The 14927-nt window shown below is 35.4% G+C and overlaps 1 protein-coding gene across 2 annotated transcripts in view; it reads left to right on the top strand.

The window, feature by feature from the left end:
- Tk (Tachykinin) overlaps positions 1 to 14927 on the top strand; it is a 414212-nt gene that overhangs the window by 384383 nt on the left and 14902 nt on the right. For both annotated transcript variants that reach the window (XM_068391163.1, XM_068391154.1), the window contains exon 2: positions 899 to 1123. In XM_068391163.1, coding sequence (XP_068247264.1) covers positions 901 to 1123 — 223 coding nt within the window. In that variant the 5' untranslated portion in view covers positions 899 to 900. The remainder of the gene's footprint in view (positions 1 to 898; positions 1124 to 14927) is intronic.

Below are 14927 nucleotides of genomic sequence, written 5' to 3'. Positions count from 1 at the left end.
TTTATTGTTAATTTTTTTTTTTTTTTTTTTTTTGGGGGGGGCGCTTTAGTAGTGCATTCGTCTTTAAAAATCGCTCATGAGCTGAAAATACAATTAGCAGCTCGAGGTAAAATGTTCTAAAAAGACCGAACATATACACAATGATGATTAGCTTGTTTTTCTTTCAAAACTTTTTGAGAATTAGTATATCTAAGAATTTTCGTGCAGAAATTGTCAAATAATTGTTGAAAATTAAACGTATTTCTATCACAAGTCTTGTGCACATAAAAAATGCAAGGCCTGTGCACTCAAAGATTTATTATACAGTATGTTTTTAAAAGATATTATTATTGTTATACCTGACCGATTTTGTGTGATGAAAATGCTTGTCTGTGCAAAACATCCCGATCTTTTCTGTTGAATGTTTTCCCACAGATACATATATGGATAGGGCCATTGCTTTCGCAAGAATAATATCATCTGTGGAAAATTAATACGAGACCTATTTCTCTAACAGTATTAGCATGTAAGCAAAGATTAAGCCAGTCCTTTTATGAATATATCATTTGTGAGTGGGAATATCTTAACTCAATGAAAGGGTATGCATATCGCCAGGCTCAGCCAAGCTGTACTAGTCAGGGCCATCCATACTTGGTTGGTGCGTTGCGAGCAATCAGACATAAATCTCCCGCCATCACCAATCTGCAGTGCCAGCATGGTGATGAAAACTGACCAAAACCCAGACATGAATTAACATTTCTGAGACCTTTGGCCCGCAGTGGACTAGAAATTGCTGTCTTTGTTGTTGTTAATGTTGTTGCGGGTGTTGTTTATGAATATAAACTATGCAATAGGTATGAATTTTTATGGTATTAGAAGATCATCCATTGTCATAACCTTTGTCTTTCTCTGCCCACAGTGATGATGAGGGCAGGAATATGTATGGCGTTGATGGGCTTGATGCTGCTGGGAGTCGTGGCCAGCGTAGTGGACGCCCAGGAACCATCCGAGAGAGAGCGAAGGGCGCCTTCAGGATTTTTAGGGATGCGAGGCAAGAAGGACTACATGCTACAGGAAGACGATTATCCCATGAACGACCCAATCGCCGCCAGAATTGATGCTGCTAAGAGCCTGCCCATCAGAGGTAAGGAGTAGTAGTAGTAGTAGTAGTAGTAGCAGTATCTTTTACCCCTTGTTCTCCATTTCGATATCACATTATTTATTTATTTTAATAACCGGCAAACTATCAGATGGTAAGGGAAGGTAAACTACAATTTACTTCCCGTTACATCTCCCCCAGATTACCTGTGAGCAGTTTGGATGGGGGACTATTTTTCATTTATCATTTTATTAAAACACAAAAGCGTGAGAAATATGTAGAGAAAATCGGTGATCAAATAACGTACAATTGGATACGGGAATTCCAGGCACACCCCGCCCCGAAGAAATGTACCCTGTCACACCCTTACTGTGCTGCGAGTAAAAGCTGATTCACGCTGCACTGTCACGTCACATCACATCACGTCAACCATGCTATGTATGTCACCGTCTCATCACGTCTCGTCATCATTCTACCATGTAAATTATTGGACGTGTTCGCACTAAACGGTTCGTCGCCGTCACAACACCATCACATCATGGCACCGTCACAGCACAGATTCTTTCCAAGAATATTTTGACGTGACGTGACGTGACGGTGCAATGTGAGTCAGCCTTAACCAATCAGATAGCTTAGGAAGAGATGGCATCAGTGGTAAGCTGGGCTAAACACAGAAACTCTCTGCTCAGTAATAGTGTGACAGGGTGCACTTCCTCAAAGCAAAATGTGACAGGAACTCCAGTAATGAATCCAAGACTCTGGCAATAATCACTTGTAATGACATATTTCACCTGGGCAAATTACATTAATGCGTTTCATTACATTAACAGTGACTTCCAGGATGAGAGAAGGTTCTTATTTTGGCGTCAGGGTAAGGACGTTTTTATATGGTGTCCCCGGAGGAAAAGAAATTCATTTTACTGAGAAAAAAAAATTCAGCAGCGTAGGTGAACGAAATTATTCCATTACGTAGAACCAAGCATTTGTAGTATTGGGTAGAGAATTCTCTCTCTCTCTCTCTCTCTCTCTCTCTCTCTCTCTCTCTCTCTCTCTCTCTCTCTCTCTCTCTCTCTCCTCTCTCTCTCTCTCTCCTCTCTAATATTTATATATTTTAACATTAATTTGATTTGACCCTTTTCCTTTTCATATATGTTTGATCTTTGAGGTTCTCATTTCCCTGTATTTCTTCCTTAATATTTTATTATTTTTTTTTATTATTGTTATTGATAATAATGATATTGTTATTATTAATATTAATAATAATAATGATAATAATAATAATAATAATAATAATAATAATAATAATAATAATAATAATAATATTATTATTATTATTATTATTATTATCCTTATTATTGTGATCATCCCGATTATTTATACCTTAGTTTGAAAAGCAGAATACTACAAGCTCATTGGTTCCATAAGGGAAAGCAGGCGAGTGCAGAATGGAAACGAAAAGCAAAGAGTAAACTATAAAATAGATGTAACAAAAATATATGATTTTATAGGATAATGAACAATGTTGGATAACTAAGTGATCGTAAAACTACGAAATAGAAAAAAAAATTAACCTGCTCAGCTAAAAATTATTTGGACCATGTTTAAATTTATGAGATTCCACTATTTAATTGAAGATCATTCCACAATTTGGTGACAACATGAATAAGACATCCAGAATACTCCTTAGCATTGAGGCATAAGAAGGAAAAAGCGAGATAGATAAGTAGCAGGATACCTACTTCTTTCTGGAGAATGGTTATAGTATGAGAAGATCTGATGAGAATTGGCAGGTAGTTCAGTATTATTAAAAAATCTTGAACAGCTTAAATAGCTGTTTGAACAATAATGCCAGAGATTTAATATCCTGATCAAGGAAAAGGATTATAAAAGATCGCAAGTTTATACTCCACAATTTCAGATGAGGGTCAGCTTGAAGACCGGACAAGAAAGCAGTAGCCCTACTCTATATTTAGACGTGTTCAATATCCCATTTTTTTATGAACAATTGAAGAAAATCAGACCGAATTTTATTTCTCAAAGGGGAATTTTCAATCAACAATCCCACGTTGAGTTTTAAATGAGTTTCTTGTAGTCAGAGAAACTTCGTCAATAAAAAGATCTAAGTAAGGAGGATGCAATTTGTCCGAGACTTCCTTTGAAATACACTGCCAGTTTTTGGAGTATAGCATCATCCCTCATAATTTGCACCTTGGGTTAAATTTTACCTGATCACTGTTCAGGAATTCAGCACTGTATCGAAGCAAAGAGAGCAGTGTATTTGCACATGCAACAAGCTTGTTTCGAAGGCCAATTCACATATTTTACAAATACAATGTAAAATCGTAAAGGGCTAATAACACTATGCTAAAGAATACTAGAAATTGCATTACTGTAGTGACTGAGGGAAAAGTGCTCTCGAAGGTAACATGAAAAATAACAGACAACTCTAGGAGCCAAGCAAAGTACCGTCTGGGTTTACTGGTCCTACCCGTATTAACTTATGCATCAGAAACTTGGAGTCTTACTAAAGCCTTAGAACATAAGCTAGTTACAACTCAAAGAGCTATGGTAGGAATAATAATGGGAATAATTCTAAAAGAGAAAAAGAGCAGCAGGGATACTAGAGAAAACTAAAGTAGAGGATATTCTAGCAACTTGTAAGAAAAAGAAATGGACATGGGTAGGACATATAATGAAAATGACAGATAATAGATGGACATTAAGAATAACAGAATGGATCCCAGGAGAATGTAAAAGAAGCAAGGGAAGCAAGAAAAGACGATGGATTGACGAACTAAAAAAGTTTGCCGGTGTGGACTGGTATAGAAAGACCATAAACAGACGTGAGTGGAGAGACATGTTTGAGGCCTTTGTCCTGCAGTGGAGTGGTTACAGCTGAAGAAAGGGTGGTAGCGATAATTTTAAAAATATAAATCAAGGATGAAGATAGAGGAGGACATAAGGTCTTTATTAACATCCCCCTCCCCCCGACATTCTTGGCAGTTAACTCTAGCCGTTCTATAAACACACGATTTAGAAGAAGAAATACAAGAAAAGAGCAACCATGCAGAAAAGTGTCAATTATTGTACCCTCAAGCGCGAGAATTCTAACAGAATGGCAGGCTATCTAGAAAGAAAATAGTATTACCGTATATCATCAACCAATATCGTTGTAATATTTCCTTGCATTTATTATCCTTCATATCCGATGATTTCAACTTGTATTTTTCTTTTCTTTTTTCTTTTCCTTTTTTGAGAACTATTCGACTTCATTTCCTGAATGTGAGTGTGTTGCAGCTGGAAGGGATTATGTTTTCTACGATGCTGTGAGTTTCTTATTCTCATGTAATTTCACTCACATGATAAATGCTTGCAATTTTCTCTAGCTTCCACTCGCGGCTTTTCAGTTGTTCAGACATTGCTTCACATAATTCTTACCCACATTACACAAAATGTGTCCTCTATTTGCGTTACTAACTATACGTTTATATTCCCGTACAGTTTCTCTCATGCGTTAATGAGAAACGAAAACCTTACAGCCCTCTGTTAAGTGCCTACTATAAAGAAAATCCGCTTCCATAAAAAGTGCGGGAAAATGTCATTTATCAATTGCTTTTGAATGCAACGACGCTTTTACAACTAATTTCTTTCTCAAGGAATGAGGGCCTAACCGAACCCCTTGTCTCGTTCCCCTTGCAAAGGAAATTCCAAGACAAAAGAATGAAGTCTTAACCGCATTTCTAAAGTTGGTTGAACTCTTCAGCTACAGCATGTGTTTACAACGCTAACTTTTAGATTTACTTGTATAAACAATGGCACACACACACACACACACACACACATATATATATATATATATATATGTGTGTGTGTGTGTGTATATATATATATATATGTGCTCCTCTTTTCTTTTGATGTGTATTTGTTTGACAGCAGTGATGGCTACATTATGTCCATACGTAAAGCCATCCTGACTTTGTTGAGTTATCCATGAAATACCTTGCATATGCATCCGTTTTCTGTACATCAATTGATCCCTGGTCCTTTCTTCATGAATAGCCATGGGAGAGAGTTGAGGATTTCCAAAGTTTATCTTTCGGATCAATTCTCAATCCAAAGAGACTTCCCTCTCTCCCCGAAGTGAGTTTATTCTCTCGCGACTTCAACTAAATAATTTCCTGTAGATTTGTTCCAGGTCTTCTCTTTGTTTACATTATTCCCTTTTATCTTATTTGGATTCATGACCATCCAAATTAAAGCTGAGTACTGTAGTAGCACGCTTGAGTTTCGAGCTAGTATTTCACACACTTGCAACTCGAGACGGCCTTGGTACGGTACGAGACAGGGGCCTACAGGCGCCCCACAATCCCACACCCAAGATTTGGGCCCTCAAGTTTTTCGGGCAGAGAAGCTAGAGCAGCTAGCAGGAGACTATTCAATTGTCAGATAGTAAATGCGGATCCAGTCTTTGAGTGCTTTTATACATACATACACACACACACACACACACACACATATATATATATATATATATATATACACATAATGTGTGTGTATTTGTATAATTGTTTGGATTTACAGGTTAAATTTATTTTGGGCAGAGGGAATTCCGCAGATACCCCAGCCCCCTTGATGAGTAGGGTCCCATACGCTCATGACCACTTGTTTTTCTCTTTTTAAATTTGAATTCGTGTTCAGCACAGACATATATCTGCACTGCAAATTTAGGGTTTTATCATTATCTTGTTCGAAAGAAAAAAAAACAAGCAATTATGAAGAATTATCAACAGATAATAATTCCAGCTTGATGGATGGAATGTCCCAAAACCTCAGTTTCAAAGTGATTAAACATAGATGTCCTTTAGTTTTCATCATAGAAGATCATATTATCAACATTTTGCATTAATCACCATTTTGTTTATTACATTTTTCTTATGCCTCAGAAGATACTGAAACATGCAGGAAGGAGACAGTGGTAGTGGAAGTTGTCGCAATTACAGTATATTTTATCAAAACGGATATTATAGTTAAATCAATATAATAACCGGTGTCAATAACCTTCTATGTCCGGATCCCAGAAAACTTCAAATCAGTCAATCAATATAATAACAGTTCCAATGTACTGAATCGTTCAAAATCCTCTTTCCCCTGTGGCGACTTAATGCCTCGTGTTCTGTTCTTCCACTGTCCATTTGGGTGTACTTCCATGAAAAGAAATTAGAACATGATGGTGGCAAAAGAATGATAGTTATAGCTAAACTTCCAGTCCCGATCCGTCGGTCAACTCTTTATTCTTTACTAGGTACATCATTGAGCTGGGTATTAAATTAGGATTCTTAACTAGGTACATCATTGAGCTGGGTATTAAATTAGGATTCTTAACTAGGTACATCATTGAGCTGGGTATTAAATTAGGATTCTTTACTAGGTACATCATTGAGCTGGGTATTAAATTAGGATTCTTTACTAGGTACATCATTGAGCTGGGTATTAAATTAGGATTCTTTACTAGGTACATCATTGAGCTGGGTATTAAATTAGGATTCTTTACTAGGTACATCATTGAGCTGGGTATTAAATTAGGATTCTTTACTAGGTACATCATTGAGCTGGGTATTAAATTAGGATTCTTAACTAGGTACATTATTGAGCTGGGTATTAAATTAGGAATATTTTTTTAAAATAAGTTCATATAAGCATAATTTTCCACGACTTCTGAATCCTGTTACGCTATGTGACAATATTATTATGAATGGTATCATTACATTATCGCAAAATGTGGGTTTTGTAATATACAGTTCGCATTTAGTTTGAGTAACCCTGAAAAACCCATAGCATTAAAAAAAGACTAAAAAACACAGAATAAAATAAAAAAAATAGATGTCAAGAAAAGTAAGAAAGGGGCCTAAGAAAATTGATAAAGTTTTTCAGCTAAAACATAAGAATCCATAGAAGCTGCTAAATATAGACAGGAAAATAGTTTTCTAGTGCAGTTTTAAAATAAACTAAGTAACATGGTCATTATCATTTGTGTAGGCACAGGAATCCCATATAGGCATTACCTATTTATGCAGCAGTAATTGATGATAGCTTTATAAATTTCTTGAATATGAAAGCTATGAGTGGAAAATGACACCGAGTATTATCTGTTATTCAGTGTCAAGTGAATCTAGGTAAAGGGAAATGGCTACACAGTAAAGTCTTGGTTTTGATGGAGCTCATCATCAGACCCCAGTGATTATCCCACTTGTTGCTCCATCATCTGTTTCTGCTAAAGAAAAGAAAAAAAAAACCGGGGACATTAATCGAGCAAGAGCAGATTTGTCTGCATTCTCGAACAACTCAGTGTTTTCCAGACCAGCAACCTTGTCATTAGTATAAATTAAACACACGAAATATCAAGGCATTATTCTGAAAGCACTGGATGTGTTAGCTTTAGGTTCAATAAGAGAAATAAAATTTTAACTGTTTTCAAATACGCATGAATTCCCAACTCAAAATGAGCAATAAACCCTTCTAGGGTCATATCCTGTGCAATTTCTTCTCGTAAATAATGTTCCTCGGTAGGTAAAATCAAAGATGCAGAACATCCTTGTTCGATGCAGCACACTACACGATAACAGTTAATCAGTAATTAGGAATATCTCTCAACCAGTAAGATTTATTGAATGATTATTTCTTAAACAAAACTGGTGTTGCAAATACTAACACCAACGACGGCGATTATATATTTCATAGAGGAAAAATAGAAATCTATTAACCAATTAATGCATATAGATAATACGTTACGTTCGAACATGAGAAAGACTTATTTTAAAGAATAATTTACAAACCAATATCTTAACGAAACTGTGAACTCCTTTAAATATTTTAAAACCAATATCGTCAATATTGCATGTGGTTCAATTAACGTTATCGAATGGTACTGAATTATAAAGACTTCATCCTCTCGTTGATTTATTGAAGATGATTGCCATATTTCAATCGAAGCCTGAGTTACAAAGTAATAAGTTTCTCAGATAACATAAATCTTTAATAATGCGTCTGCAACCCAACAGGTTATTGTCACCAATCAGAAGATTCATCTTTTATTTAACTTTTTTTTTTTATACTTATAGGGGGGACGGTTGACAATCACCAATAATACAGATGTTTTCTCTAAACCCATATATTTTTCATATCCATTACAGTTAGTTTGGTTAGCAATAGAGTCAGTAGTAGGTAGGGAAATTTTAAATAATGAGTCCCTGTTAAAATCCATCAAAGCAATAATTGTTTTATATATATATATATATATATATGTGTGTGTGTGTGTGTGTGTGTGTATGTATGTATGTATGTGTGTGTGTAGATAAGATTTTTCTATTTCCATGTTATAAGACCTGTGAAAAAGAATTGTTTTGAAAAATCAAAGGTGTTTTCTTATTCTAGAACAAGAGCTTTTGGTAATTTCTCGTAATTCATCTACGTCTCCAGCTTTGCTCATTGTGTAGTATAGTCTGTCAATCTAGGATCCCTCAGAAACTCTCCCGAGTTTTATAGAAAATGTCACTGTAGGGTATATTAAGAACTTAAGGCGTTTTACGGGGGAGACTTATTTTAGCCATCGTTAGATTAAGGGTGCCATCGTGGAGACATTTTTTTTAGTGACACCTGCTGTGACGCCAGTCATACTCTATTTACAACGCTGCTAATTTTAGAATAAAACAAGGAAACCTTTGATTATCGCATATCATTAGAAGCTGTGTTTACATTTTAACTACGTAGGGGAAACCCAGTTGTAACTAGCTTATGTTCTAAGGCTTTAGTAAGGCTCCAAGTTTCCAATTCAGAAGTTATTTATATATATATGTATATATATATATATATATATATATATATATATCTCTTGCGTATTGTTTATGTTAATTTCACATTTCTTCCGTTTTTACGGCCGTCTCGCGTACTATCACTTATTGTTTGAAGAATCTATTTCTTTTATTGATTAATCTGGATTCAGACGTAAAAACAGTATGATTTGTTTTTAAGTCATTGAACCCCTATAAATAGATTTTAATATTTCTGGCCGCTGAATTTACAGTTTAATTTAATTGTGAATGATTTGCTACTAATGCACGGCTTTACGTCTCCCAAAGTTTCTTATTTCGACTTTGATTGAAGCTAAAGTCCCTTCAGGCGTCTGTATTGTGCTGGAGTTCTTTCACATCTTCCACTCTGCCTTTGGAACAATGCTCTCATGAACTCCAACAGCCTCAGGGTGTATTTGTGCAATTCTTAGTAGAGGGAAAGAATCATTCTCTCTCTCTCTCTCTCTCTCTCTCTCTCTCTCTCTCTCTCTCGTACGTGTGATCCATATATCATCCACTACGTGAGATTTACTTTATCTAGTTCCAGAGTCATAATTGTTTATCTCTCTCTCTCTCTCTCTCTCTCTCTCTCTCTCTCTCTCTCTCGTCTTCTTTATGAATGAAACTTTCAGTCGGTTTCCCAATTACTGTGGTTACTAGTATGTTCTGTATTTCTCATTGTTCCTATCATAAGGTTTGTATTTTCTAAACGTTTTTATTCAAAGATATCATTTCTCTATCCCTTCTTAACACTCTTTTGAAGTAAAAATGCCTTCTCAATTTCAAGAATTACCTTCAACAATTAGTTTCAACCTCTCATGAGGGCAGAGTCCATTGCCCTACATTGAAAGTAATTTAGATTTTGTAATTCATTTCGAAACTGAGCAAATGAAAAGATTCGTTTCCGTTTTACAAGGAAATCTTATATTGTTGTACACTTCCCCCTGAATTTACTTCAGCCCCCAACTAAATTAGATTTCGTTTCTTTCCACGCTTAATTAACGAGCAGTGGTTTGCATGAAGGTTTTTACTTGAATGCTGATTTTGACGGTCTCACCAAATGGAAATACTTACAGACTTTCCCATTGCATTCTATTTTCCTTCATAAATGTACATCTTGTGAAGTTCTACTTTTTCGCATTTCTTTTAAACATTAAGCTTGTTAAGGGATGGTAGCTCCAGGGAAAAATTAATACAATGTTTGAATCCTTTAACTGCTGAATCGTGAACCACGTTTCCAAAAAAGCTTCCTAAAGGATAATAACTTTATACATCTATAATGAATCTAATTAACATTGAGTTGATATCCCCTACACACACTGCACTATTCACCCATACCCTCTAACTTCTCTAGCAACAGTTACTTGAACAATGAAATTTTAAATATATATATATATATATATATATACATACTTACATACATACATATATATATATATATATATATATATATATATGTATATATATATATGTATGTATATATATATATATATATATGCATAATCTAATTCAAATATATAGATATATTTTTCAAAGGTAACTCAACTTAGTATGTTAGTGTGAATATTAGAAGAATGTTATTGATTAGCTTAAGAAATGAAGGCAAGATGAGAGGAGATGTGGGTCCCAGAATAGGCGAAGCAAGATAGGTAGCAGGAGGTGTGGAAATGATTAGTAAAAGATTTGATTTTTCTCTGGAAATTAAGGGATTGTTGAACCAAAACTCCTTTATGGCAATGAAGTGAGGATGGGGAGAGCGAGGGAAAGAAGAATGGTTGAAGTTGTTGAGATGATATCTTTGTTTGAAGTGTTATATAGCGTGAACAAAATTGAGGAGATACATAGAAGTGGTAAAAAAGTTCAGTTCGGTCATGTGAAAAGAGTAGATACAATAGGGTAAAAAAAAAAAAAAAAAAAAAAAATTTCTTAGTTTATAGATTCTAGGAGGTAGGAAAATGGAAGGCCTAGAATATTTTTTATGTATAGTGTTAAAGATATATTGGAAAGGAAGGACAATCCAGAAGTACAAAAGTGTATGCAAGATGGGAGTGAATGGTGTAAATGTCTATGGACGTTAATTGAATTGCTGGTGACTTCTTTCCCATATTTATCCCTACATTAAGGGATCGGTTGCGTGATGCGCGCTCTCAAGTGCCTTCTGTCCAAGGCATCCTGGGTCACCAAATCTCGTCTCTGCTTATTACCCTTCACCTTATCTCACCATCTAATTCCCTGCCTTCCTCTCAATATCATCCCCTTAACAGGCTCCTCCTAAGCCTTTCTAACTCCCTCCCCACCACCCATCCTCAACACATGCACACACCATCTCAGTCGTAACGCGCTTATCATCTCTGTAATCTTCACTACGCCAGCTGCTGTCCTGCAGTCTTGCTTAATAGCAAAAGGCTTGGCCCTCTGCCAATAACTGTGCAGACTGCCACCTTGCAGTTGGACTATTTAATCAATGGTTAGGTCCACTGTCAATAACTATGATTGATGACTGCAAGGACATGCGACCGTGAAAACCGCTCTACCCAATTATTGGCCAAGCTTGATGCTGGTGAGCTTTCTATGGTCTATTAAGCAGCTTATGTTGTGGAAGTTTAAATTCATTGAGGTTCATCCCCGACACAAGACTGAAAATATCAATGTGGCAGTGTCGACTGAAATTTTTTTTTTTTTTTCGGAGCCGCCATTTGCTAGGAAAATGTTGAAAAACAAAAATATTTTTCATAATGATGTTTTGAATGTACAATCATTTGTATGGTGTTATGGCTGCTACTGAAAAATAAGAAATAATGAGAGAGAGAGAGAGAGAGAGAGAGAGAGAGAGAGAGAGATGGGGGGAGAGAGAGAGAGAGAGAGAGAGAGAGAGAGATATATATATAATTATGTTAAAAGTAACAAGAGGAAAACGAAGATTTTTGAAAGCTCCTAAACTTTCATCATTACAACATAAACTTAACAAAGTTTGTCTTGATGTTTCTTTTTTTTTCTTTTCTTTTTTTGATGCGGGTGTTTCCTTTTTTTGTGCTCCGTCCGTCAACAACTTTGAAGTAATTTATTATCGCTGTAAAACTTTGTATACTTGTTTAAGTTCGCTTTCATTTGTCGTGCCATGGTTTTAAGTAACTAAAAATGTTTATAGAGTAATTATTACTGCCCAGACATTAGCCAAGAGAGATAATTTTTTTAGACTCTCTCTCTCTCTCTCTCTCTCTCTCTCTCTCTCTCTCTCTCTCTCTCTCTCTCTCTACACCATGATTTTGTACTTGTATTAACAATATCCCTGTGTAATCTAGATTTTCTGCTGATAGATATGTATGGCATACGCATGGTGTGTGTTCTTTGCATATTAGCGATAGCAATTCCAAAAAACTAGATTAGATTAGAGAGAGAGAGAGAGAGAGAGAGAGAGAGAGAGAGAGAGAGAGTTATTACTTGCACACTGTATGCAATCTGTTAGTGAACGAATTCATCACAAATTGTATGATTGAGAGAGAGAGAGAGAGAGAGAGAGAGAGAGAGAGAGAGCCATCCTATATACTGCTGAAGACAACATCAGCATTTCACGACAACTTAATCAAGCGAAATCCATCTGTCCTTCACAAGCCCCCTCCCCCCTATTCGACCAACCTCTCCGCCCACTCCTGTCTCTTTTTGGTGTGATTACCTCAGGGAGGAAACGAGAGAAATGCCCTCAGTTCGTGTTTTGTACCTTTCTCACCATTTGTACCCTTTTCCATTGTCCCTGGGGTGGCTGGTGGCACTCACAACAGCTTTTAAGATTCCTCCGCCATTCTCCTGGGCGTGGGTTGAGGTCCTCACTCTCAGAGAAGCCCTTTTAAGTGTTATAGGCTGTTGTGGATTTGCGAAAGTATGAAGAGAGCAACAACGCTCTCTCTCTCTCTCTCTCTCTCTCTCTCTCTCTCTCTCTCTCAGATATTGGTATATTAATGTGGAGTTTCCTTATTCAAGTAAGGAATATTTTTTTTCTTCCTGAAATTGTTAAGTTGAAAATCAATTTGGTCTAAAGCAGTATATATGTATATATATATATATGTATATATATATATATATATATATATATATATACTGTATATATGTGTCTGTGTATGTGTTCGTATGTGTAGTACTTTTATTTTTTTCATGGTGAGACTCTAATTTTTATTTTATTTGAGGGTTACATGAAACAAATGATATAATGATAATGACTTTTGGATTAATGAGCGTAAGAAAATATGTACTCTATGCTTGAAAATTAACCAAATGGGAATAGTTCTTCATTTCCTCCCCTGAAATGGTTATTTTTCCCTGTTGGAGCCCTTGGGCTTATAGCATCATATTTTTTAACTAGGGCTGTAACTTAGATAATAATAATAATAATAATAATAATAATAATAATAATAATAATAATAATGGGTAGTAGGTTGGCCAGGGAGTTATGGGGTTCTTTGACTGGCCAGACAGTACTACATTGGATCCTTTTCTCTGGTTACTGTTCATTTTCCCTTTGCCTAAACATACACTGAATAGTCTGGCCTATTCTTTACATATTCTCCTCTGACCTCATACACGTGACAACACTAAGGTCACAAAAGTTCTTTTTTCTCAAGGGGTTAACTACTGCACTGTTATTTTTCAGTGGCCACTTTCCTCTTGGTAAGATTAGAAGAGACTCTTTAGCTATGGTAATCAGTTCTTCTAGGAGAAGGACACTCCAAAATCAAACCATTGTTCTCTAGTCTTGGGTAGTGCCAAAGCCTCTATACCATGGCGTTTTCTTGCTTCAGAGTACTCTTTGGCACAATATTATATCTTATTTTTCTTACTCTTGTTTTATTAAATTTTGTATAGTCTATATAGGAAATATTTATTTTATTGCTGTTACTGTTCTTAAAATATTCTATTGTTCCTTATTTCATTTCCTCACTGGCTATTTTCCCTGTTGGAGCCCCTGGGCTTATATCATCCTACTTTTCCAACTAGGGTTGTAGCTTAGCAAGTAATAATAATAATAATAATAATAATAATAATAATAATAATAATAATAATAATAATAATAACGGGTTATAAAAGGAAATACAGTAAGTTAGAAGACTTATATTTTTGCAAAAAAAAATGTTGGCTTGTGGAAATGATACCTGATAACATATTCCTTTCTTGCATTGTGTATTTTAACTCCTAAGGACCACCAAAGTCTTTTTAGTATGTTGTCATTATTTATTGCGAATGCTTGTGTTCTCTGGTTTTAAGCGTTTACCTTCATGTAGCTGCTTTCTGGCTTGTTCTGTATACCAATGAATATTTAAGTATGGCTAGAATTCACGGGGTTGTTTCACAGTTATTGAGAGACCTTTTAGTGGTTTAGAATAAACATTACTTAATAGACACTAAATGTACTTTTGATTATTATAGATTGAGTTATTTGTTATCATTATATGCTAAAAATACAACATTAATTCAACAAGTTTTGAATATAATGATATAATTACAGTACCTCTTTATTTTTGGAGATGAATGGTGAATCAGTTGACTTACATTTTTGAAAAGCACTTTTTAAAAACATTGTCCCGGTGTGTTGCTTTTTTTCTTTGTCTACGGAACCGCAAAGAAAACATTTGTGGAGCAGTAGTGCGATTCAGATTTCTCAATAAAAGAATTCCTTAAAATGCTTACGTATGTTTGCATATTACCTATTTATGATTGTGTTTTCACACATTTAAGTTAATGAGTACCTTGTGATGAAGAGAGAGAGAGAGAGAGAGAGAGAGAGAGAGAGAGAGAGAGAGAGAGAGAGAGAGAGAGAGAGAGAGAGAGAGAGAGAGAGAGATCCTATGAATTAATGTAAAAAGTAACAAAATTAATTTGCCTTGTCTTAGAAATTAGAAAATCCCTATCCAGATTCCCTTTAGGTCTTGCAATTTCCAGAATAATGATACCGGTATTAAGAATATGATTTGCTATTTCACTATTTCATTCATTGTTGTTACATTTGTCTA

This window comes from Palaemon carinicauda, chromosome 1 (assembly GCF_036898095.1).
Source record: "Palaemon carinicauda isolate YSFRI2023 chromosome 1, ASM3689809v2, whole genome shotgun sequence".
In the NCBI taxonomy this organism is placed as follows: Eukaryota; Metazoa; Arthropoda; class Malacostraca; order Decapoda; family Palaemonidae; genus Palaemon; species Palaemon carinicauda.
This window is presented reverse-complemented; position numbering and strand designations above follow the sequence as displayed.